Source organism: Malurus melanocephalus, unplaced genomic scaffold (assembly GCF_030028575.1).
Source record: "Malurus melanocephalus ecotype Western Australia unplaced genomic scaffold, MMel_1.1 scaffold_207, whole genome shotgun sequence".
Classification (NCBI taxonomy): domain Eukaryota; kingdom Metazoa; phylum Chordata; class Aves; order Passeriformes; family Maluridae; genus Malurus; species Malurus melanocephalus.
Window position 1 is genome coordinate 529,602 of NW_026623439.1, and position 24,205 is coordinate 553,806.

General features: G+C 42.8%; 2 protein-coding genes across 3 annotated transcripts; both read right to left on the minus strand.

Annotated features, from left to right (window-relative positions):
- Positions 1 to 147: 147 nt before the first annotated feature.
- On the minus strand, positions 148 to 12,303 carry LOC130578005 (nucleolar RNA helicase 2-like). The gene is made up of 16 exons (XM_057373771.1): positions 12,298 to 12,303; positions 11,099 to 11,581; positions 10,610 to 10,891; positions 9,494 to 9,569; positions 8,347 to 8,525; positions 7,086 to 7,203; positions 6,222 to 6,407; positions 5,445 to 5,590; positions 5,036 to 5,185; positions 4,038 to 4,199; positions 3,351 to 3,470; positions 2,810 to 2,883; positions 1,902 to 2,061; positions 1,323 to 1,457; positions 888 to 932; positions 148 to 396 (listed from the first exon to the last, which is right to left on the minus strand). The coding sequence occupies exons 1-16, from the start codon at positions 12,301 to 12,303 to the stop codon at positions 229 to 231; spliced, it is 2,490 nt and encodes an 829-aa protein (XP_057229754.1). The 3' UTR covers positions 148 to 228.
- Positions 12,304 to 12,494: 191 nt separating this feature from the next.
- LOC130577991 (nucleolar RNA helicase 2-like) lies at positions 12,495 to 23,471 on the minus strand. Of its 2 annotated transcripts, none has more exons than XM_057373744.1 (15): positions 23,290 to 23,471; positions 22,522 to 22,791; positions 21,767 to 21,842; positions 21,088 to 21,266; positions 19,521 to 19,638; positions 18,492 to 18,677; positions 17,870 to 18,015; positions 17,059 to 17,208; positions 16,394 to 16,555; positions 15,568 to 15,687; positions 14,775 to 14,848; positions 14,428 to 14,587; positions 13,984 to 14,118; positions 13,571 to 13,615; positions 12,495 to 13,071 (listed from the first exon to the last, which is right to left on the minus strand). In XM_057373744.1, exons 1-15 carry the CDS (start codon positions 23,392 to 23,394, stop codon positions 12,856 to 12,858), a joined length of 2,142 nt encoding a protein of 713 aa, XP_057229727.1. In that variant the 5' UTR covers positions 23,395 to 23,471; the 3' UTR covers positions 12,495 to 12,855. The 2 variants fall into 2 exon arrangements, with proteins under 2 accessions (XP_057229727.1, XP_057229728.1); XM_057373745.1 differs by having other exon boundaries at positions 13,044 to 13,106.
- Positions 23,472 to 24,205: the final 734 nt, after the last annotated feature.

Here is a 24,205-nt window from a genome sequence, read left to right on the forward strand (position 1 = left end):
GATGGGACACAGATGCCAGTACAAGCAGCAGCTACTTTGCTGGGCAGAAATAAAAATCTCCCAAAACACCCTGTCATTTCAGCAAACTTGATTTTTAGCCATCCTCAAACACAGGCTGCTCTTTCAAGGAATAAAGACAAAGAGGAGTGTCTAACAGGCTTTTACTGTTTGATAAAATTCAGCCCAGTCCCATCCCGTATTTGAAGCAGAGGTTAATTGAGCGTTCTGTTAAAGTCCCCGATTTCCATTCTTGAACCAGCTTTTTCTCTTGAAGTCTCCTTGCCTGCTGTTTCCGAACCTGGAGAAGCCTCGTCCTGCCTCCTGGGGATGCTCTTCCAGCTCAGGCAATTCACTCGCCACTGACAGCTGCCAGCGCCGGGTGTCCTTCCACTGCTCCTGAAACAAGACCAATGTAACCAGACTTTATGTGTCTGCAGGGCATCCAAGGTACCTGTACCATCACAACCAACACTGAATGCAAGGGTATTTCCACACAAATCCCACCCCTGCCAAAACAGGCCATCAGATCCCCTCTGGAAATGCTCAAAGTCCTATGACACAGGATAAACAAAGACAAGAGAACAAAATGACAGAAAATTGGTGAACTCTCAAATACATAGGAGAGGCCAAAGCACAGACAAGCCAAAGACATAGAATTTTGTTTAATGAAATCAGGTAATATCATGGGAACAGAAATGAGAAGACACCTGACAGGCTATTTTCTAATGATGATGCTATGTTCTTTCTAATCTCTCTGTTGCCTATGGAATATCCTTATTAAACCACAAACCTTAACCTTCCAAATCACCCTATGGTGGATCCTGTATGGCACTTGCCAATTTTCAAACCACCAGGTTTTACAGACAGCTCTGGCTACACAAACGTACCTGTATGTTACTCAGCTCATCAACAGGGATATCAAAGCACACACCCTAAAAGGAAAAAAAAAAAGGCATAAATTTACAATGAAAGACTAAAGGCCTCAACAACCAATCCTACTACATGTATATCACATATATTTCTGATGCGTGTTTTTAGGAGGGAATTCCTGCATTATCATTTGGGAGTAATGTCTAATAAGTGTTTTAAAGCACTCAACTAACATCAACACATTTTTAAAAAATTTTCAGTAGTGTATGCATAAACAGCATACTTGTGATAGGTTACTATTTCCTGAGAAATGAGACTCAGTTGGGATAGTGAAGCACCAACATTTTATACCAGTACTTCAGAATTCCAGCCTCAGTCACTGCACAAATTTGCTGTATGTGAACACACACAAAGCCTGAAATCCCCTCCTTCCCAAGGCTGGGCCATCTTACCATCTTCCCCTTGAGGAAACGCATTGCAGACACTTTGTTATCAACTCCATCCCCGAGCTGTTCTTTCAGCCCCCGCCAGGCATAGCTCATGGTATGGATCTCTATCGAACACTTCAACACCATGGTCACAAAGCCCTGCAGGAATCAAAAGAAAAACCTTTAACAAGGCTAAACTTGGTCAAACCTACTACTAGGAAACAGGTAAGAAACCCCTAAACTGATGTAAGAACCACAGAAAATGTAAAGATTCCTGATAAGGGGGAAACTACAACAGCATGAACCAATCTATTCACTTGTAAAATGTCACTAGTTAAACTCTCTTAGAGCATCCAAGTATTTTGTCACTTCAGTCCCTGGAGAAATTCTTTTAGCTCAGCACAAGAAAATTTACCGATTCTTAGTTTCTCCCAGGAAGAGCTGATTTCAGCTAAGGAACAAGCAACAGCAGGAGCTTGGGGTAACAGCTATTCAGAAACCCAGCTGAAAAGGCCTGGGAAGAAGTTGCCACACATGGCCTGGACACAAGCAATGATTGCATCCATCCTTGTACCACAGGTGCCCGGGTGCTCCATTACTTACAGCTGTTGAGTTGAGCAGGGAGCGCTGCTGGATGTGAGATGCCCCAGAAATGTGCGCCAGGGCTGCAGCCAGGGCAGCCACCGCCCCCTTCTCATCTATCAGCTCTTGGGCTGATTTTCTGAAGTAGTCTACTGCAGCAGAAGGAACAGCCTCCAGTAACCTACACAGTTACAACACAGGTTCAGAGAGGTAAGGAAAGGCCACTGTGAAGTGCAGTTACATATAAGACATACCCTAAATCAGTTATTTCTGAAAAAGGCAGGGAAAAAAAAGATAGGAAACTAAGAACAGCTATCTCTGTAATGCTATTTTTGTATTTCCAACAGCTCCCCCCCCCCACCATTCTTCAGTACACAGTGAACCCAACACCATGCCCATCATCTGTTTTACACTGGTCAAATCCTCACTAAATATAATAATCTGCTTTGAGGCAATTCCCACCACTGAGGCACAGCAAATGCAAACAGAGCTGTATGGTGAATAAAAGCCACAATCCTTGGAAATAATACAAAGAAATGCAAGCTAGGACCAAAACATCCTCACTACTGCGGAGTAACTCCCCATTATACCAAGTATTGCTTTTTACACACCACTCCACCATGTCTGAGCAGACAAAATCAGTCTCCCCTCATGACAGTAATTCCCTCATCTATCACTGATTTCTGATTATATAAACAAAGACTAATTTTCACAAAAACTTCAGAGAACAGTATGTTCTATGAAAAGGTCTGTGTTCAGCACACAGAAGTTTATTGATACTATCTTATGTTGTCTACACACAAAGCAGCTGACTTGTACAACACAGGCCTTACATACAGGTCTGATCCCTTAAAGCTCTGCATTAGGCTCTAAGCATCTAGACCAATAACATCTCTAGACCTTTTTTAAGATCAGGTAAATAAACTTACTTTTTAGCATCACTGCTTGAAGCTTTAATTACATCTGTTGCAGAGGGAACGCCTACACGCTTGAAGGTAATACCCTGAAATCAAGAAAACAAATTAAAGGCGTTTATAGCACTCTACAATTCAATCCTATCTAAATCACATTACTGATATCTCTTACTTACTGTTTACAAGATCAATATACTAAGCTATTTCTAAAGCTAAATTAAAGCTTTTAAGTTTCCCACTTTGTTATTCTGGAGCTACTTCAACGTACATGCAGACTAATGCAAGGCATGGTCTGCCTCATGCATTCCTATCCCAGCCTGCCTGCTGACATCCACCCAAAGGACTGCCTGCATGGGAAAACTCAGCTGACATAAAAACAGGCTGATACAAAAGCATTTACAAACACCAAATATCAGCACTTTAGGCCTACTAGTCTATGGGACAGGAGAGTCCCATTCTGGACTCATAAACAGCCCATGTTTACAAAGTCTAGGAGCAGCAGGGCCCTTTTAAAGCTGAACAATTTCCTTAAGCAGAGGTCTGAGGTACAACTCACTGCTTTGTGCTCGACTTGTTTCAGAAGATCTTCTTCTCTTCTCTGAAACAAACAAATGCAGATGCCGGTCCGGCCAGCTCGACCCGTGCGTCCAGAACGATGGATGTAGGAATCAACATCCTTCAGAAATTCAGATCAACATGAGAAAACCTTACGTTATTTAAACTGTTGACATTTCAGATAATGCAAGCAAAATTCTAATTCAGAAGCCTCAGTAGTGATACATTATGCGTTTATACCCAAACTTGTAACTAAACATAAACCACCAGGTCTGCATGTGCTACCCTACTCAAAGTATGCTGCTCAGCTTTAACAGACACTGCTGATAGACATTTAATTTTTTTTAAATAAAATGCTCCACTGGATTTTCCACCGGTTTAAGAAGCAGCAGAAATATTTTAGAAATTGTATGAAACTCAACAACATTCAGAAGAAATTCAGAAAAGCTCTACAATGTCAAAACCTACCTTCCGAGTTTCTGGAGTAAACAAAACCCAAAGATTTAAAGACTTGTAACTGTAGCAAATCAAATTGTAACTGTAGCAAAAAAAAAGTTACGCCTGGCATTTCCAAAAGCTTCACCTAATTTGTGAATTGAAACATACATCTGGTGAAACAGAGGAATAAGCCACCATTCTGGCACCAAAAAAAAAGTAAATACAAGTCTAGCTTCCACTAATGACTTACTTTTGGTGGTGAGCACTGTATAACAAGGTCAACCTCGGGAATATCCAAACCACGGGCAGCTACATTTGTTGCAATCAGAACTTCAAACACACCGTTTCTGAAGCCTTTCAATGTAATTTCTCTCTGTTTCTGTGGAATGTCACCGTGCAAGGACTGGGCATCCTGTCAGGGGAACAATCCATTAACATGACATCTAATGGGAATCTAGGCTGCAGCACCTAAAAACATTTAACTGTAAACCGAAACTGCTGTGCAGAGAAAAACCTACATATCTGATACCAAAGGAATATAAAGCACTCCACTTTGATCAGTCTCTGGAATTTACAGTGAAAGGAGCAAGGCCAACAGGCAAGAATCGTTGCTGCAAGTTTTTAATGTGGATGGTATATGACACTTCTCTAATACTGGGCAAACCATTTGTTACTGTATTCCCACGACTGCTCTTTCTCCATAAATCAGCATTTAGCATCAAACACCATTTTCCCTGAAAAAGGGCATTAATTCAGAACAAGGGCATTAATTCAAGCAAGCACAGAAGACCTGCTCATAGATCATGTGAGTTCCAAACAAACTATTGAGCTTCCAAGGGCAACAACACATTTCATTCTACCATATTAGCTGGATTTTCTTGAACAACTGTTCAAAGATCAAATGCCATTAAGAGATGGGAATTCAAAATGCACATTAACGTTAAGACAGGATATGTCCACTACACTAGCTCCTGTTTGTTACAATTATCAATTGTATCCTGGTTATTCAGCATAAGCTGTATATTTCTTAGTGATCCACGTCCTGCACTTCAAAACCAAAGGAATAGATTCATAATCTCAATCAGGAGGACACTTTAACTGCAAAGGTCAGTTTTTAGAAACAGCTTTCACAAGTCTTAAAACCACCCACAGGAAAAATTTGCTCCACACAGCTGCAATCTCCTATTTGTTTCAGGGCATTCAAGCCCTGACTATGAGAACCACTGCTCTCTGCCCAGCCCCCAGTACCTGTTTGAGTGAAGCATTCATAGCCAGTTGATTTGCTTCCATTTTGGTCTCACAAAAGACAATGGTCCGTCCACGGCTGCCACTGTAGACTTGAATGATGTCCCCAAGAACTCCCGCTCTCTGAGATGAGCGACACTGTATAGCCAAGTGCTGTTTGGGAAAGAAGCATGATCACCACCTATGTTAAATCCAAGCCATCCACAGGACAGACACAATGATCAAAGAAAGAATTTTAATTTTTTTTAAGCTTGCAAGTTACTGCCCCACATGAAAGCTTTGCTTACAAAATCTGTGTGTCAATCATGTGAAGAGTCATTCTATGCCCCCATTTGTAAAGTCAATGCACAACCCCTTTCATCAAGACCATCTGTTCTCAGGACCTGCACTGCTCTGCAGCAGAATCACTCACTTCCACAGTCGTGGCTGTCCTTTGAGTCTTCTTTCCAATCAGGTCAATCTGTTCGTACTCATCTTTCATGTATTTTTTTGCTACATCATAAACCCATCGTGGACAAGTTGCAGAAAACAGCAGTGTCTGGGGGTTGCTCTCTGAGCCTGGAAGGAAAGGTCATCGACTTCAGACATTGCAACAGACCATGACATTGGGAACTGATTAAAAAGCAAGAGTTGCTCTCAAATTGACAGTTTTCTATGTGCACCAAGTCAATATAAGATGTGAAGAAACACTGCCAGCAATCATTTTTTTTCACTTTTCATAAGCCTTGTTTTTAGTAATTGCTGAGATTTCTATTTCCAGTAATTCAAGCCTTTTCAAAAATTTTGGCATTAGAGAAATGTGGTGAGGAGTTTCAACACTTAAAGTAACCTCCTTCTGCTCCATACCTGGTACATAACAGCTTTGCTGAACACCCACTACATCAGAAAAAAAAACAAGTATTCCATAGCTGTCAGCTTTGTGTGATGACAAGTGTACAGACAGACCATAACCCTAACCTTTTGCTCAAGTCACCCCTCTCACGATAAGGACCACTAGGGGCTTAGGGAGTTGGGTTTGCTGCTTTTCTCCCTGGTTGCTTTTTTCACTCCACTGTCACCTATCTTTGAGCCATTTCCAATTCTAGCATCACACAAAGAATTCAAGTTGAGGGTGCACCAGAAGATTTTTAAGTAGCCTAACTGTGTTTTCTGCATTGTCCCCTATTTCTCTCCTGATGTCCGAATTTACCTTTCTTATAGGACGATCCCAAGATTTCTTCCACTTGCTCAGCAAAGCCCATGTCTAACATGTGATCCACTTCATCCAAAACAACATGCTTCACACTGGAGAGTTCCAGCTTGCTATTCTGAATGTGGTCTTTGATCCGTCCAGGAGTTCCCACTAGAATATCGATGCCACTTTTAAGTAGATCAACTAGAAGACAGAAAAACAGTGCCAGACTGCTAAGAGACAACATGATAAAAGGTTAGCAGCACACAGCAACACTTGTCATTTTAGAAGCAAAAAGCTGCTGCCCTTTAATCTCTGCATAAAATGCTACATTCAAGGTAACAGACATGGAATTTAACTGCAGCCCTGGCTGCACTGTCAGGAGTATCAACCAAATCTCATGCAAAGGTACAGGGACATACACCAATTTCCAAGCAGCAATCAGCTGACATAAGAAGCCTTCAGAGCTTTACTTAATGGAAACACTTTAGCTTTCCAGCTAAACTCTTTGTCAGAGACTCTCTGGAGACACAAAGAGCCACAGGCACATACATAGTTCTCCCCTTTCTGTGGACTGTCCCAGTCTATAGCCAAACAAAAACACCATAAAGAAGAAACTAAAAAGGAATAGTCATGTCACAGAACTACCACCATTCTTTTCCATAAACATTTATTTGAACTAAAATAATTCCACCCAGGCTATGTGTTTCCTTTGAAAGCCATGTCATTTGAGTTCCTGACTTAACTCAAAGTCTGAGGGGGATAAAAGACTATTTTTACTTTTATTTACTTCTTATTTACTTTACTTTTGTTACATTACTATGGAACGCATCTGGAGAAAGTCAACTCCAATCCATTAATAATTCCTTAGCAGGTACTTACGCTGCTCTTTATATGGAGTTCCTCCATAAAAACATGCAATTGACAGTTTCTTTGTGAGATTCTTGAAGTCTTTAGCTACCTGAGTGGCCAGTTCCCTAGTTGGAACAAGAACCAGCACCTGGAGGGAGAGAGAAACAGACAAAAATGCAGCTGTGCTTTGGAGAGGGTGTAAGAAAAGAGATTACTTCATGTCAAACTGCTTGCACTCCCATCTTTATTCTACACTTGTTGCAGAAGTGCCCACAGCTTCTCACCATCACAGCAATATTTACATTCCCTGCCACCTGGAGCCTGCACGATGAGCCTCAGAGCCAGCAAGAGGGAACCAGGCAAAGTGTTACAAGATAACCGAGGCTAGAACAGTAATTTCTTTCTCATGTTAAAGCCAGATAAAAGACACTACAGCAACATCAACATGGGCAACAAAAGTGCAGCAAGATTTTAAAGATACATAGCGTGAGCCATACATCCTTCCTTTTCTCCACCAATCTGCTTTCCTCCAGTACCTACCCTTCTCCCCAACATTTTAATTAAGAATGAACCAATAAACCAAAAAGCTGAATTTATCTCTTAAAATCTTTCAGAGAGTAAGATGTAAAAATTTACATAGCCTTTACAGTTAATAAAACAGAAGGCTAAAGCAGGCAACAAATTTGCAGATTATATATAGTTTTTTAGTTTAATGATTAATATTCTGCAATACACTGCAATACATGGGAATAGGTATCGGATCACTGGTATCTGGTTACCAATTCCATCTCTGGTAAACACCACTTTCATCTGTTGAGTCTCCAGACATGGGTGAGGGGAAGGAAAAACCCAGAAGACTTAAGTTACCACCAGAGAATTTATAGTGAAAAACAATTTCAGTGAAAAGAGCCAAGTCCAGGTGACAAACATCACCTCAGAAGAGGCAGAGAACTGAATCCCAAAGCCACACACTGAGTGCCCAAGGACAGCAGCCTGGAATTTCCCTAGACACTGCTTCAGTGCCCTGACTACTCTCCTAAACACAGTCACAGGGGACCCCAAAACCCAGTGTGTCATTACTGTGATGCTGCAAAACTCTGTCACACTACTTCTCCTGATCTGAACAAAGTATTCGGTATTACAAACGCTAGTAAAGGACAAAGAAGTCCCAAACAAACAAACAAAAAAAACAAAACAAAACAAAACAAAAAAAACCTAAAGCAATAGTAAAATCACTTTCAAAACCTGCCATGCTCTAAGGTTTTGGTGTACACTCTTAAGTGTTAGTTACTTTTGGTGCACGGCCTCTTCTCCCATCCTGCGAGACACTCTGGAGTTTTTCAATCAGTGGAAGAGCAAAGGAAAGGGTTTTCCCAGTTCCTGTTCGAGCTTGAGCAATTACATCTTTGCCAGCATATATGGGCTGGAAAGTCTTCACTTGCACAGGGAATAGGTATTTTACACCTCGAGCTGTAACATAATTGAAAGAGTCTTCATTAAAAGGTGAACAAACAATTAGAAGCCCTCATATGTAAAGAGCCCAAATATGTAGGGCACACCACCTCAAATTCTGTACACAACAGAAAATGTAACTTAGAAGAAAACTGTGCATCTTTATGTTTTATTCCTACTCAATATCCAAAGATATTCCACCCCCATGGTGACTTGAGTATCCACAATGAAATAGTCTTCTCTGTGGTGTATAGTTTAAAACAACAAGAGAATAAGGGAAAAAACAATGTGTTTTTTCTGCTGCAGCTCAAGATTTTGCAGTAGCTTAATTTTGAAGGTGAGAAGGTGATGGTGTTTGTTTCAAAATATTCTAAAACTTCAAAGAGATGCACAGTGTAAGTAAAACAACCCATCCTGAAGAAACTTTAGAGCAAAGTAAGTGTAAAGGAACAACATTCCTTTGAGAATTTTATCCGAGAATGGAAAATCACATTTTCCCAACAAGTGTAGGGGCAAGAACCCTACAGTGATTACTTCCAAAACACGAAACTGATCAAGAAGAGATAGAAAAATTCCCAAAACTATGAGAATAACCCTAGACAAGCTGTTCATACAAGGCAAATAGTTTTCATATACAAAACTTCATTAAGCTTGTCTAAGAAGCAATACTGTAGTCAGCACAGGAAAAGATGATACACAGAACGATGCTGACGAGAAATGTGTCTAGAATGCGTATAGAGGAATAACCACTCCATGGAAGCATGATATTATCTTAAGGCACTTGAAATTGAACAAACCAGAAAATTTTTTCCTACTAACAGCAGATTATTTGAATCCACAGTGAGTGCTCACATCATTCTTACCATACGATAAACGTAACATGATTTAGGACTATTTAGCCTTGACAACTGTCTCTGCTCATGCAGCTAACAGAGTGCAATTCTAGACTAAACTTTACAGAAATGTCTTCTACCACATGAACTAACCTGTGAGAAGGTTGATAGTGTTTTGTGAGAGAGGAAAATTAGAAAAGGCGCCTTCTTTTGCTTCTTCTGTCAGCTCCTAATAGTATAGAAGAGAAAAAAAATAAAGACTTAGTAGTCCTCTAAGATGAGCATAGAACATACCCTACACAGTCACTCAAGAAAAGCTGTGCATTTGCTTTATGACAATTTATCCAGACACTTCCTTTCTGTCCAATGAAAAATAAAACCCTATTGATGCAGATACTTGTACATATATGCTTGGCACGTCAGGAAATGGAAGCTTTATTAGAGACCACTGAAACCATGAGAAAACTGTTTTTCACAATAAAACATAATCGGTGTCACCATTCACTGTAGGAAGCAGGAATCTCCCACTAGAAGACACCTAGGTAGTACAGTACCATGCAAAGAGCTTTGAACTTCACACACAAGTAAATACTTAAAACACAAAACTTAGCTTTTATTTCAAAGATCCAAAAGATCACATCATTACATCCAACATACAAAAAGCACTCTCTTGATCCGTGTTCCCATCTTAGTTACAAAACTACCTACAGGGCCCTCTTGCACCTACGTGCAAGAAGTGGGAAAGCTCCACAATTAATGAGGGTAACTTAGCCAATACTTCTTCAAAGGTCCTGCAATCAGAGAAAGTACCCTCACAGCACAAAGCAAGGCACATTTCTGGGACGGTGACCGCCTGTGCAGCAGAAACCTTTTGTGCTCTGGGACACAAACAAGCTGTGACGAGTAGCACAAGGAAACTGCTCCCTCAGCCAGCCGCCTTCTCAGCGGGAGAATCTGCTCCAAACGCTTGGCATTTAGTGCGCGGGAGAAAATATGTGGAGAGCACTGGAGTGCTGCCGAACCTCACTCACCGCCCGTAGCCCGTGCAGGATCAGAGGAGGATCCCCGGCACTCCCGATGGATGCCTAGGACCAAGTGCCTCACATCCAAGGGGGTCAGCGGCAAAATGCGCCTACGACAGATGCCTCATGCTCCAACTGTCTCGCAGCTCGTTTCCACACAGCGCACAGTACCCATTACTAAGCCCCCTAATTACCAGGAAAACGTTAATTAATCAAGACATGGGATGTGCTGGCAGAGCATCCCTACCTCAGCGTCGCTGTCCTGCTCTCCGGCGCTCACGTTCTGGGCATCGGGGGCTGCCACGCTGTCGCTCACAGCGGATAATGATTTAACCGCGTGCTCTGACGCGTCCCTCTCTCCTACTAAACTATTGCTCTTCTCCTTAATTTTCTTCGTCTTCTTGGGCACGGGGGGCTCAAAGTCGCCGTCCCCCAGCCCGCTCTCCTCGGGCTGCGCCTGCTCGGCCTCGGCCTTACCGCGCCGCGTCGCCTTCACCTGCCGCTTCACCTTCTTCTCCGGGCTCTCCTCCTGCCGCGAGAAAGCCGCCGTCACACGGAGGAAGCCCGTTCCTCCCCTCCTGCCCGCCCCAAGCCGACTTTAAGGCCCCCCCAGCCCGTGCAAAATGGCCGCACCCGCGGCCGCACGTGGTGCCTGGCCCGGATTCGCTGGGTAGACCTGTCGTCCGCTGCGGCCCTGGGTAGACCGGCTGCCCGCGGCCGCACGTGGTGCTCCTACCTTGACCTTTCTGCGGCGGCCGCGGCGCACCGACTCCGCGGCGGCCGGCGCCTGGGGCTCGGCGGGGCTGTGCTCGGGCTCGGCGGCGGGCATGGCTGTGGGCTGCCTCCCGACCGCGCTGCTGCCGGTGCCGGTGCCGGGATCGCTCTGGACGCAGCGGCTCCAGCACACGCGCCCCGCCCCGGCGCGCAGGAAGTGAGGCGGGCGGGCCGGGCCGCAGGGCAGCGCTGCCGCCAGCAGCACCAGCGGGCCCGCCCCGGAGCCGCACAGCCAGCCCAGCCGCCGCCCGCCGCTGCTGGCCGGGGCCGCCGCCGCCCGCACCGCGGGGAGCCCGAGTCGCGCCGCCCGGCCCCACACGGCCCCCATGCGGCTGCTGCGCCCCGGCCCGCCCCTTCCGCCGCGCCGCCGAGCGGCCCTTCCGTCACCTCCTCCCCACCGTGAGCTCCGCGGGGACTGCACCGCGCTGTGCCCGTCACACACCTCCTTTCACCGACCTCCTCTCAGCGTGCTCCCCTTCCTGCTCACACAACCAGGCTCGTTCCTCGGTGTGCCACAAGCCAATCATGACACCCTCGAGCCAGACCTTACTGATTTTAGAGCTACAAACCCGGATGCTGGGGGTGTTCCACAGGTCGAGCACCACCGCCGCGCGTCCCGTGCCTTTATTTACACGCAGAAGTTCCGAGGCTGGTAACTTGCCCAGCCCCTCTACGGGAATCGGTTAGTAATTTCCATACAAATTAAGTCATCCCAGCTTGCATTTCCACATGTTCAGGGGAAGGGTCTTGCTCCCCTACATAGGCATCTTTCTGACCTATAGCAGTGATTTTAAGTTATAATACTAAAACATAATTCAGCTATAGGATACATGCACCTTGAGTATTTTGTCAACTCAACAATGTATCCATATACCTACATCAACATATTGATTTACTATATCCTTAAAGCTTGGTAGTTCTAGGATGTTCTTGAGTAAGGGCTGCTAACTGCTGTTCACTGATTGTGTATTTTTCAAGCCTAATCAGCAAGAAAGGAGACAAAGATCTTACACTGAAGAACATCCTTACCTATGATAATCTTGAAATATCCCAAATTTTGCAACACCCTCCAGGGCCTATTGATCTCCCGCAGGGTCCTCCAGCACCAGGGCTCCTCCTCAAGGGGGCTTCCCCTCATGCTTTAAAAACTGATTTTCCTACCTCCATTGTATAAAATCACAATGTGCGAGAAAAACTAAAACCCAGTTTCAGGGAAAGAAGAGCTTCATTCCAATTCCACAAAATAAAAAACCAATTGGATTTATTTTTAAGGGGTTCCTGCTACCACATTCCCTAATCTGGCACCTTCCCACGTCTCCACCTACAAAATACTGCTTGAAATACATGACAACAGAATATGAAGTTGTAAAATAATATTTAATTTTATCAGAAAATGTACAGGTTTGAGCAGCAATTCAGATCTATATATTATACAGTGAACCAGGCTACTGTTTTGAATGCAACAGACATATTATGGAAAGACTTGAAGAGCAATATGAGAAACAAAAGAAACTACTTTTTCTTGAGGATTTTTTGGGCTTTTTCTTTGCACTTCTTTTAAAATGAATAGAACCTTGTTTATGAACAAAGCAGTACTGACAAAAAAAATCTTAATGAAGTATTTTCCCCAATGGTACAAACACACAGAAACAGCCTAGCGTAATATAATATAAAATACTTCAGTCCCATTTTTTTTTTCTCACTTCTGAATTGTTGAAATTAATGTTCAAACGCTCTGCTGAAACTTCGTTTCTGGCCTCTGCTCCTGAATCTGTTTCTGCCAGAGCCACCACGCCGACCGTTCCTGGAGCTTGAGAAGCTTCGGCCATTTCCTCCTCCACCACCTCCTCCTCCTCCTCCTCGTATGGATTCTACCAACTCTGGTAATTCAGTTGCCACACACAAACGCCAATGTTTTGAATCTTCCCATCTTGACTATTGGAATGAAGTCAGACACAGCAAGTTAAATTCTAGGAATACAGATACAGGGTATGTAATAATTATTAAATTTACTCAACTGAAAAGGCAAAATCACAAGCTGATATATAGGACTCGAGCTTCTAACTGAAGGGATCAAAAATTTTGGCATGGTAATACTAATGCTGCCAATCAAAAACCAAAATTCACTTTTCTGTGGAGAAAATTCTAGGTGAACAATGGGAGGCAGGGAATAGAAAAGAACAGGGAGGAAAGCTTGCTGGCTACAAAGATGAATCTAGCACTTTTTCTCAAAGTTTCAAGTTACAGACTTTTGGTCACAGGGGAATGCCTTAGAAAAGAAACGCTGTGCTTAATTTTGTTCTTCAAATCCTTCCAAGCCATCCCTTTTGCCACTAGGAAAGGCAGGAAAAAGGCTACATAATGTTTTCAGTGTAACCCATTACAGCCAGTTCCATCTCCAGTCTGCTGTACCCAAAATTTGCAATGAACGTACCTCTATTTCCTTTTGGTCTGCCACAGGAACATCAAAGCATACACCCTAAAAAGAAAGAATAATTTTAATGCATACAAGTCAAGCATTTAAACTGACTGCAATTAAAAACGATAGAGCCTACAATCCTACACCTGACAGGCCCTATCAGAACTGACTGTCCTAAGAAATGCTTTTCTCATTTGCCGTTATAACACAGTTAGCATGCTTCATAGCAGAACAGGTAAAAGGTATCTCCATAGCCATGCATTATCCTATCTCCTGAGCATGTCAGCAGAGCACTAAAAAAACAGACTGAGACCCATCATTGTCAGTGTCTGGAATAGAGAGACTGACCAAATAGCTCCCCTGACAATTGCTAAGAAAAGGCTGCAATCAGAAAAGACTAGTATCAAAGACAAAAACCGAAAACTTACCATTTTTCCCTTGAGGAAACACATTCTGTTCACCTTCCGATCAACATCATCACCCAACACTTCTCGCAGTCTTCGCCAGGCATAGCTCATGTTATTTATTTCTTCAGAGCAGCGTAGTATCATTGTAACAAATCCCTAAAAAGAAATGGGGCATGCTCCACTCGGTCAGAGGAATAAGCTTCAGTACATATATCAGACAGGAGAAACCTGCTAATTTAAACTTTACTAACTAAATCTTCAAACAGGTACTGTTAGAGGACATCAAGGATTTTTACAGCAACTACATTGTTGCTTTTAACAAAATCAGTAGCTCCTACTCCTGATTTAAGTACAGTTCTCAAATAAAATGGCCAGGAAACAAATGATTCTCTATTTAGACAACACAGAGGGGTGTTGCATTTTTCCAGTTTCAAGACAAGCATTAAGCCATACACCCCTCCTTACCGCATCCGAGTTCAGCAGTGAGCGCTGTTCGATGGATGTAGCGCCTGAAATATGAGCCAGAGCTGCAGCCAGAGCATTGACTGGTCCCTTTTCTTTTATTAGCAACTGAGCAGATTCTCTGAAATACTCAATAGCAGTCTGAGGAACAGAATCCAGGCACCTAAGTAGTTAAAGGAAAAAAATATAACCATTTATAGACCAATACTTACTAGGCTCTGGGATAGAAAAAATAAACAGTAGTCCAAGATTTCAATAGTGATCAGAAAATTCAAAGAGACAGAAAAGAACAATTCAAACAACCCTTCTGAACTAGAAAGATACAACAGGGCTTGAGTTCCCAAACACACCTCATGGCATCTTTGCTGGAAGCCTTTATTATGTCTGTTGCAGTAGGAACACCAACACGCTTGAATGTAATGCCCTGAAATTTAAAAGGCAAAAGACAAATAAAAATTGCAGACCATAAATAATTCAGTTCTGAAGAAGCACTATTGAACTCCAACAAAATAAGCATTTGAGTCTGTAATTTTTCTTCTTATTTTTACCTTTTAATTTCCAATTTTTCCTAATGAAAATTGCAAAGTTAAGCTTATGGGAAAATGGGTAACAGTTAAAAGGCTTTTATGTATCCGGTCAGTTTAAATGATTCTACGACCTTAAACTGAAAACAGAACCAATTTTGGCAGATTCTGAGGGAAAATAGAATCCTACAAATTCTAAGTTATTACTTTTAGTCTCACAGATTTAAGAACAGATTACAGAGCCTGTGTCTAAATGTAACTCTGTTTTATGTGCCAGGAATAAACCATCTCATCCCAACCACATACTTAATTGTCAAGGAAACTACCGTAAGGAACAGTGCACAAAGTGCAAAAATGCAGATTACAGTTCTCCCTAAACCTGCACATATGCATGTCACTAATCAGATGATAACCAGTACACTGAAATACTGAAATTCTCATTTCTGCAAGGACAACCTTACTGGCATTTGCTGAAAAAGTGTGGGCGTGAGAATGTGCAGCGCTCTCCTTGCTCCACAGCAACCATCAGTGCACCCACCCTCCTCAAGGTACCCAAACCTCCTCTGGGTGCTTTATAAGCTACATTCTGTAATTGAACAAATTAGAAAAAAAACAGTACCGCTTTTTGTTCCACATGTCTTAACTGATATTCTTCCTTTCGCTGATAAAAACAGATACAGATCCCAGTCCTCCCAGCTCGACCTGTGCGTCCTGAACGATGGATATAGGATTCCACATCCTTCAGAAACAAAAGGCCGTGTGAGTTATCTAGTTCATTATAATTTGATCAATTCATTGCATTCATATAATTTGTAGAAGCTATTACAGTTAAGCCTGAAGAATTCACAGTAACTGCATCAGAGAATTAAATTAGAAAACATTGTTTCACTTTGTCGACCAAATATACTTTTCCATAATCTTCTAAAAATCGTGGTTTGAAAGCCAGAGCCATGAGCATGGATCAACTTTTGTTTATGCATCATCACACATTTGAAGTGTGTGTACCTCTACAACAATCACACTCACCCTCGTGCACATCCACTTGAGAGTGGTTACTGCGATACTAACAGCATTAACATTACCTTGTGTCTTTTAAACCCTCTTAATTTCAGCCAAAGTTCTCACTGTTGTGGTTCCTATCTCACATTCACCCTCCACCTAGGAGAAACATTCTTCCCACTTCCAGCCTTGCAATTACCATAAGCAGCTTCGAAGGCAGAGGCTTTGAAGAGCCTCATAAGAAGACATTTTAAGGAAATCATCTTGAAACATATTAGGGGACTGAAATACTCCCAAAAAATCCTCTAAGAAACTACTTCCATATATCTGGGCATTTTCCCCCTTAAGCACAATGCTGATGAACTCTGTGTGCTTCATACCACCACGTGATAGCATACACTAGTTAAAAAAAGAGACTCCAAGACATCCAATGTAACATCTCCTACCTTTGGCGGTGAGCTTTGTACAACCAAGTCAACTTCTGGGATATCTAAACCACGGGCAGCTACATTGGTTGCAACCAGAACTTTAAACGAACCATTTCTAAAACCCTTCAGTGTGATCTCTCTTTGCTTCTGAGGAATGTCACCATGCAGTGACTGGCAATCCTGAAAAACAGTATTATTTTAGAATTGGACCAAAATCCAAGACAGTGCTCCATTTTACGGTCAGTTTTGGGTACAATATCTTGGTAATTGATAGGTACTATATGGCAAGACACAGAAGAACTAAACTACCTGAGTTTGTATTTCATAAGTCCAACAATAGGTACTCAGTAATTCTTATTCCTATACCTCAAAGGCCCTTAACAATGGCAGCAAAACAGAGATGCAATGTGTGCCTTAGCTCCACATCTCGTTCCTATGAGTTATGAAAACTTTGCTGTAACTTGCCATCCACACCATCTATGCAATGCTTGGCTTTTTCAAAATAGTAATCTACAATTTTTGTTCCATCTCAACAAGAAAGAGTAAAACTCTATCTGACCACCCCCAAAAGCCTGCCCCATGCACTTTGAAACTCTCTTTAAAACTTAGTCAGCATAGGTCTGGTACCAACATAGGGCTGATACATCTTTGACAGGTTTTGTTCCTTAATACACATAAAATACCTGTTTGATTGAAGCATTCAGAGCAAGTTCATTTGCCTCCTTTTTGGTCTCACAGAAGACAATGGTCCTCCCATGGCTGCCACTGTAGACCTGAATGACATCTCCAATAACCGCAGCTCTCTGAGACCAGTGACACTCTATTGCCAAATGCTGTGGAAAAGAATTCCAATGTTCAGCATATGTAAAGTTAAGATTCTTAAAAAATGTATATGGAACTGTTATACATGGAAACAGTAAAGGGTTATACAGTTCCTGGATGGGGAAAATGTGCTAACTCGTGATCCTGGAACATCCAAAATCCATAAAGCTCTTATGCCCACCACTATTAGTCTAATGTTCAGCAAAATAAATAGAGCAAGAGAAAATCAGGCTTCTAGCATATATGTATTGTATTCCTTGCTATGATATTTACTGCACAACAAGCAAAGGCCTACTGAGATCAGATAATATAGGAAGTTTGAAAAAAAGTATTTTACATGGTGGAAGTTGACTGTGATGTCTACACAGATTTAAGAGCAGCAGGCTGATGTTAATGTGTGCCTTTTGCTTCCAACTTGGATAAATTTAGATACTGCTTTTCTCTGAAAAACCACAAAACTGACAGAAAAGCCTCTCTCTACCTGTTATGTGAGAAGACAGATCCTAAACCTAGAAACAGGTTGATTAGCTGTAATGTGCCTTATACTTTAAAAAAAAATTGTCAAAACAACTTCCAACATCATTGTGACAATGCACCTTAGGAAGTGATGATCTTTGGCAGCATAAAAGAAAAGGGGGAAAGCCTGAAAACATTCCACATGAGATTACTCACTTCTACTGTTGTAGCAGCCTTCTGAGTTCTTTTCCCAATAAGGTCAATCTGTTCATATCTAGACTTCATGTATTTCTTAGCCACATCATACACCCAGTGTGGGCAAGTTGCAGAAAAAAGCAGTGTCTGGGGATTGTCTTCAGAATCTTTAAAAAAAAAACCAGAACAATGTTTCACAAACTTCATACATTTCAACTAACATATGTACAAAAATTAATTATATGGGTGATTAAAATGAGATCAAAAATATAAAGAAACCAACTTAGCTTTTTTAATTTACGCATTACTGACATGTGGAGAAAAAATACTCAAGAAAGTCTAAATATTTCCAAGATTATGAAAAAAATACTACAGCAAAAAAATCCAGTCTGTTTTCAAGCAGTGAAAAAGGTAACAAGCTTTTAATTTCAAGAAGTCCAAGCACAATTTAAAGACAGATGTCAAAGACAGTTATTTACAGACCCATAGGTATTGGAGTTTAAGCTTTGCAAAAGTTCTGTGAATGAGTCTCACATTCAAAATATGTAATACTCATTAATTTCTAAAAATGGCCCCTTATACCTGAATTTTAGCAAAGAAAATTATTACTAGTATTTCCTATTTGTTTAAATGTTGAGATTACCCTTCTTGTATGCAACTCGCAAAATGTCTTCCACTTGTTCAGCAAATCCCATGTCCAACATCTGGTCAACTTCATCAAGTACAACATGTTTCACCTTGGTAAGGTCCAGCTTGCCATTCTGCAGATGGTCTTTGATTCGACCAGGTGTCCCAACCAAAATGTCAATGCCACTTCTCATGAGATCAACTAGAGAACAGGAAAGAGTTCACAATGAACTGGGAGCACTCTCTACAGCAGTAACACATTATAATAATGAAATGGCTTCTTAAACCATTCCTAAGGGCTCTCCTTGCAAAAGTGAGAACAAATGATGAGCAGGAAGAGAAAAATTGTGGGGAAAAAAGGTTAGGTGGAATATCTACTGTTCTTCCTGAAGAAATAAAAAAAGACAACTTACCTCCCTTCCCCCTCCTTGTGTTTTAAATAAAGTAGAAAACTATGAGCTTCCTTTAATATCTTTTACAAATAGTTATCTCTTCCCAAATTATTTACCTTAGTGGAAACTTTTAAAAAAATTACCTATTAAACTACCCAAAGTACTGAAATCAACTCATTCTTAGGTGCTGCACTGGAAAATAAATCATTCCTAATGTCACAAGATGAAAAGAGCTCTTTCTTCCTCCTTGTTTACAACCAACAAGACAGTAAGTTATGCTGTCACAGTAATTTCTTCTCCACTTTACAAATCCTCTAGATATCACTTATCACATGAAAAAACACATACCCATTCACAGCTTCAAGATTAAATTCTTGAAAAAAACTCGTATTTACAAGAACCTAAACCTAAACACAGCTTATACACACAGTATATTTTATTTCACTTTAATTTAATAAGTAGATAAACACCTCCAAGAATGTACCTGAGAGCTACAGCTATTTATCTCCACAAGAAGATACATTTTATGCACTGAATTCCATGAATAGTCTCCAGCTCTTGGGCTAGAAATGTGTGTTTGGAAAGACCCAAATGCATTTCTTAAATACATCCATCAATCAATACTTCAATTATTAGTCCTAAGAGTTACTTACTTTGTCCATTATATGGAGTACCTCCATAAAAACAAGCTACTGTCAGCTTCCTTGTGATGTCCTTGAAATCTTTGGCAACCTGATTTGCCAGCTCTCTTGTTGGACAAAGAACTAGAACCTGCATAGAAGAAAGACAAAACAAATGTTTTCTCAGCATGGCTTCTGCCAAGAAACCACTAGACTTCTAATCATTTATTTAGATCTGCAAATTTTTTTTTTAATCTATTTTAAATAATTATCTAAGCAAAGGCTGGAGAAACACTGCTTAAGTCTCTTGTAACATCATTAAACTCGTTCAACATATGCTCATTTAGGAAAGGCCAAGTTCCTTTTAAACAGGATAGGATATACTTAAATCTTACTTAACTTTGGTTCCTGAACAGATCAGCTACAAGTTTTCCTCTAAAAGTACATATGCTGTTTGAGTACAAGACTGAAGGATCTGGATAACAAAAGGGTTTTACACCTGCTCAGTAATGCTTCACAATCCTGTGAGAAGGTGTAAGGAAGAGCTACCCTTTGTCTCTCGGCTTCCCTGTGACTCAGGGAAACATATGCTCAGTCTGCAGAGCTGGTGTGCAAATTTGTATCCCTGCAGAAGGAACCAAAGAACCATCCTCTCTTCCAATACAGAGCTTACCTGCAGGCACAACTGAGTTAAACATGTAATTGAAGTGATGCTCTCAAACCTGGCATCACAAAAGGAGTCTTCAAATCCTTATCCTGTTGCCTCTTTCAATAGTAAAGCCCATTATCAAAAAGCAAGCGGTAGTGTATTATGGTAGACTGAGGCCTGGAAGCTTTTTTAAAGCTTATGACTGCCTCAAAGAAAGCCTTTCCTTCTCCAAAGGACTGTCCCAAAGCTAGAGACAGTGTTCTCAACCAATCTGATGGGCAGATGCACATACAACTGCCCCTCAGGTAATCTACGAGATGGCTGACAAGATGAAACAAACTGACAAAAAATATTAACGAGGATATGTGCAACTTTGGTCTATCTAGTTCTTTTGGAGGCATTGTAAGAATTCAGTGAAAAATCATCCATGGGATTCCTTAGCAGAATGAACACAGCTCATAATGAATCTGCACTCTCTGGAGCAGAAGCCTCAACATTTGGTGGTGTTCCTAGTGAAAACTAAATCTATTTATAAAACCTCCCACCGTTTACATGTTTTAGAAAGAGACATGTTTAAGTAGACAGCTTTTATCAAGCTGTCATGTTACAATTAGTAACTAATCTGCTAGCAATTTGGGAAAAAACCAACTATCCAGTAGCTGCTGGCCCTGAACAGGCAACATGACCGAGCAAAATTAAATAGGAACACGTTGAACACCTGTAGTTTTCGTTTCCTTGTGGCAGAAAAAGGAACTGACAAGTGCACCCTGTTCTGGTCTTCACTCTTTATGAGAGGCTGGGAGGCAGCACAGGATGTAGGCAAAGCCCAGCTTTCAAATCATCTTAAATGTGGATTAGCTTAGACCTGAGGAGCTTCTCCAGTGGCTCAAAAACCTGAATCATTCTGATGTAAGACAAAGCAAAATCACCATTCTACCCAGGCACAGTTACCTTTGGTGGACGACCTCTTCTTCTTTCCTGGGACTCTCCCTGAAGCTTTTCAATTAAGGGAATAGCAAAAGAAAATGTTTTGCCTGTTCCAGTTCGTGCTTGAGCAATGACATCTTTGCCAGAATACACTGGGTTGAAGGTCTTCACTTGCACAGGGAAGAGGTACGTCACTCCTCGAGCTGTGACAATTTCAAGAGATTTCCTTAATAAGATCATTTTACAAGTATTCTTTCATACTCAGTGGAAATTATTGTAAGCAGAGCTTCCTTTAACTCTAGTCAGGAATGTACCATCACCTCCAGTGATTTATTTGATCAGATGAATCATCTCCAAAGAGTGCCCTGGGACTGTCCATTTTATTCTTCCACTTCATACCACCAGACACTGCTATTCCCACCAAAATAACCTGCAGTTTAAAAATTCTCACACATCTTTTTTTTTTCTTTGCTTACGTAATTTAGAACTTTATTGCAAAGTCTGAACTGGACAACATTGCAAACAGGAAGGTGTGTGTAAAGGTGTGTTTAGGACAGGTAATCAGTGTCTTCTGCACAGCATCCATGCTTATATACGCACAGCCAGAGCCCATCTCAAAGCTCATTGATCAAGGAAGTTGAGCACAAAAACACACAAGAGAGATCACTGACATTCTATGGTCACATCATGACAAGAAACTTACCTTGGAGAAGCTGGACTGTTTCTTTGGAAATAGAAAAATTGGAGAAAGCACCCTCTTTCTGCTCTGCAGTCAACTCCTGTTAGGGAAACAGCAAATCAGACAAGATTCCACGTGAATATCATGTGCCTGTCAGTAAATTCAAGGTAATCCAAGTAAATCCTGCATAGGCTCTAGTGTCATACTCTTCAGTGAGCATTGCAGTTGCATCTAAAGAACCTTCCTTGTTTTACCATCTTATTTCCAAGTTGGACAAAACTAGCAAAAGTTAGCTTTAGGTTAAAACTGTTTCATATCTAAGAGCATAGTAAATGCAAATCACTCAAACAAAAACTGAAAGCTCTTTAATTAGAATCACAGAATATCGTGAGTTGGAAAGGACCCAGTAGGATTACCAAGACAAACTTCCAGCTGTGCACAGGACAACCCCCAAAATCACACACACCTAATGGTGCTGAATCATATTAGCTCCATCTCAGTGCAACCTGTCTGTCTGGCAACACCTATTACAGCACCACACCGCTGAAGTGTGGAAACCATGATGCACTGATCCAAAACTTCAGGACTTCATAATTAAAAATCCTTGCAAACAAATGGCAAACTAGACAATTCAAGAACTTCAACTCCTGAAAATTTACCACAGTTTCGATTGATTGGGGGGGAAGGAAATGCAATCCATTCGAAATTTGGCCTTGTTACAACACAGGAGCTACAAGCTATAACACATCGCTATAATTAAAACCAGTCGTTAGCTTTACCTGATCTTGCTCACTCTCACTGTCGCTCCCACTTGATGTTTCACTGGAACTACTCTGTCGGCTTCTGCGGGAGGATTTGCTGCTTAAGGAAGACAATCTCGATTTCTCCAGGCTTTCCTCTTTCGTATGACCATTCTGTTTACTGACACTCTTTGACTTTTTGGGCTTCGGGGCAAAACACTCCTCATCCGATTCCTCGCTTTCATCTGTCTGAGTCTTTCCCCTCTGAAACTTGTCCCGGCGTTTAGATTTCTTCTCCTTTTTCTCCTTCTGGCAAGGCACAGAGCAAATGAAAATACACGCTCGTAGATCCAAGCAACACGGAACAGAGAAGAGGGTGCAGAACAGTTAAAGCTTGAAGCGCACGTTCTAGTTACTGACGGGGGCGGTGGCTGGCACAAGGCAACAGATCCCCGCCGGCCGCCGCCGCTCAGGAGACACGTTACAGACCATGAGACAACAGGGCCTTCGTTTTCGGGGCTCTCCCCCGCTCCAGAGTGCCGCGGAAAGCGCTTCCCGGGCTCCCGGCGGCTCCGGCAGGCCCAGCACGTCCGGTGGGGCCGCCCCGACACGCGGCGAGGCCGCGGCCCGGCCCGCCCGCGCACGTGGCCGCTCGGCCCGGGCCGCCCCGCGGTCACTGCCGCGTACACCTCGCCCGGCCCGCGCCACCGGCGGTGCGGGACGGCCGCGATCCGAGGCCGAACCCGCCGGGCGCCAGCCCCAACGTGAAGGCGCGGCCAGGCCGTACCCGGAGCCCTTCCTTGGTACCTTGTGCCGCCGCCGGCCGCTCTCCGGGACCGCCTCGGTGTCCATGGAGCAGTCGGAGCCCGACTCGGCCCCGCTGCTGGTGCTGCACCGGGTGGCCTCGGGCATCTCCGCTCGTCGCCGCCGTTCCGCCGCTCCGCCACGCCGCGCTCCGCACCAGCCGCGCGCTCGCTGCGCGTCACGCTCCGAGCGGCAGAGGCGCTCGGCAGCCAATGGGCGGCCGATCCGGCAGCGCGGAGGCGGGGCCGCGCTGTCCAACAGCCAATCGCCTGTGGCCATCGGCGCGGGACTACAACTCCCGGCGTGCTCCGGGGGACACTGTGACGCCTGCAATCCCCGGCGCTCCCCGCGCGCCGCACGCTGTGAGGGGGCGGCCGCCATGACGGGGCCGCCATGAGGGCTCTGCTCGTTCTGCATCCCCGGACAGGCCCGGCCCGCCGCTCTTACTAGGGCGCCTTCCCCAGAACAGTAGCTTTACAAGCTGGTGACTTTGGCCTCCATAACTACCGCAGAGAATTATTCGGTAGTGAAAAGTCTAAAGTAGGAAAGGGTAGTGTGACCGAATGACTTTAAGATTTAAAAACCACAGACCTGTGGTGATTCGCAGCATGAGCCCAGCACAATCTGCTTGTAGGTACAGGGATAAATCGGGAGAAAGGAGTCAAAATTAGTCTTAGGAAGTAAAATCTGAAGTGATCCTGGCAGCTGCTAGGGTATCGATTCCTTATGGATTGGGAAGAGAGCAGGGCCTCTCCCAAAGTGATGCCACTGGACTTATCTTTTGTCTCCTGTCACCAGAACACTTTCATTTTCAAAGACTAAACCATGCTATTAAACCCAGATACAAACACACCAAGTAGACTGAGGATAGCTGAGAGTGCTGCAGGACTCAGAGACCCTTGGGATTGAAGGAATTTTT

Bases quoted from the DNA above. Each gene is read 5' to 3' on its own strand.
- LOC130578005 (XM_057373771.1), bottom strand. The intron at 6,408-7,085 runs GTAAGTACCTGC...TCTGTCTTCTAG, and splicing joins AACTCCATATAAAGAGCAGC to TTGATCTACTTAAAAGTGGC. The intron at 4,200-5,035 runs GTACTGGGGGCT...TTCCCCTGACAG, and splicing joins TGAATGCTTCACTCAAACAG to GATGCCCAGTCCTTGCACGG.
- LOC130577991 (XM_057373744.1), bottom strand. From the start codon at position 23,394: ATGCCCGAGGCCACCCGGTGCAGCACCAGCAGCGGGGCCGAGTCGGGC. The intron at 14,119-14,427 runs GTAAGGAGGGGT...ATTTCTTTTTAG, and splicing joins CACTGCTGAACTCGGATGCG to GGATTTGTTACAATGATACT. The intron at 13,616-13,983 runs GTAAGTTTTCGG...CTTTCTTTTTAG, and splicing joins GTTTCCTCAAGGGAAAAATG to GGTGTATGCTTTGATGTTCC.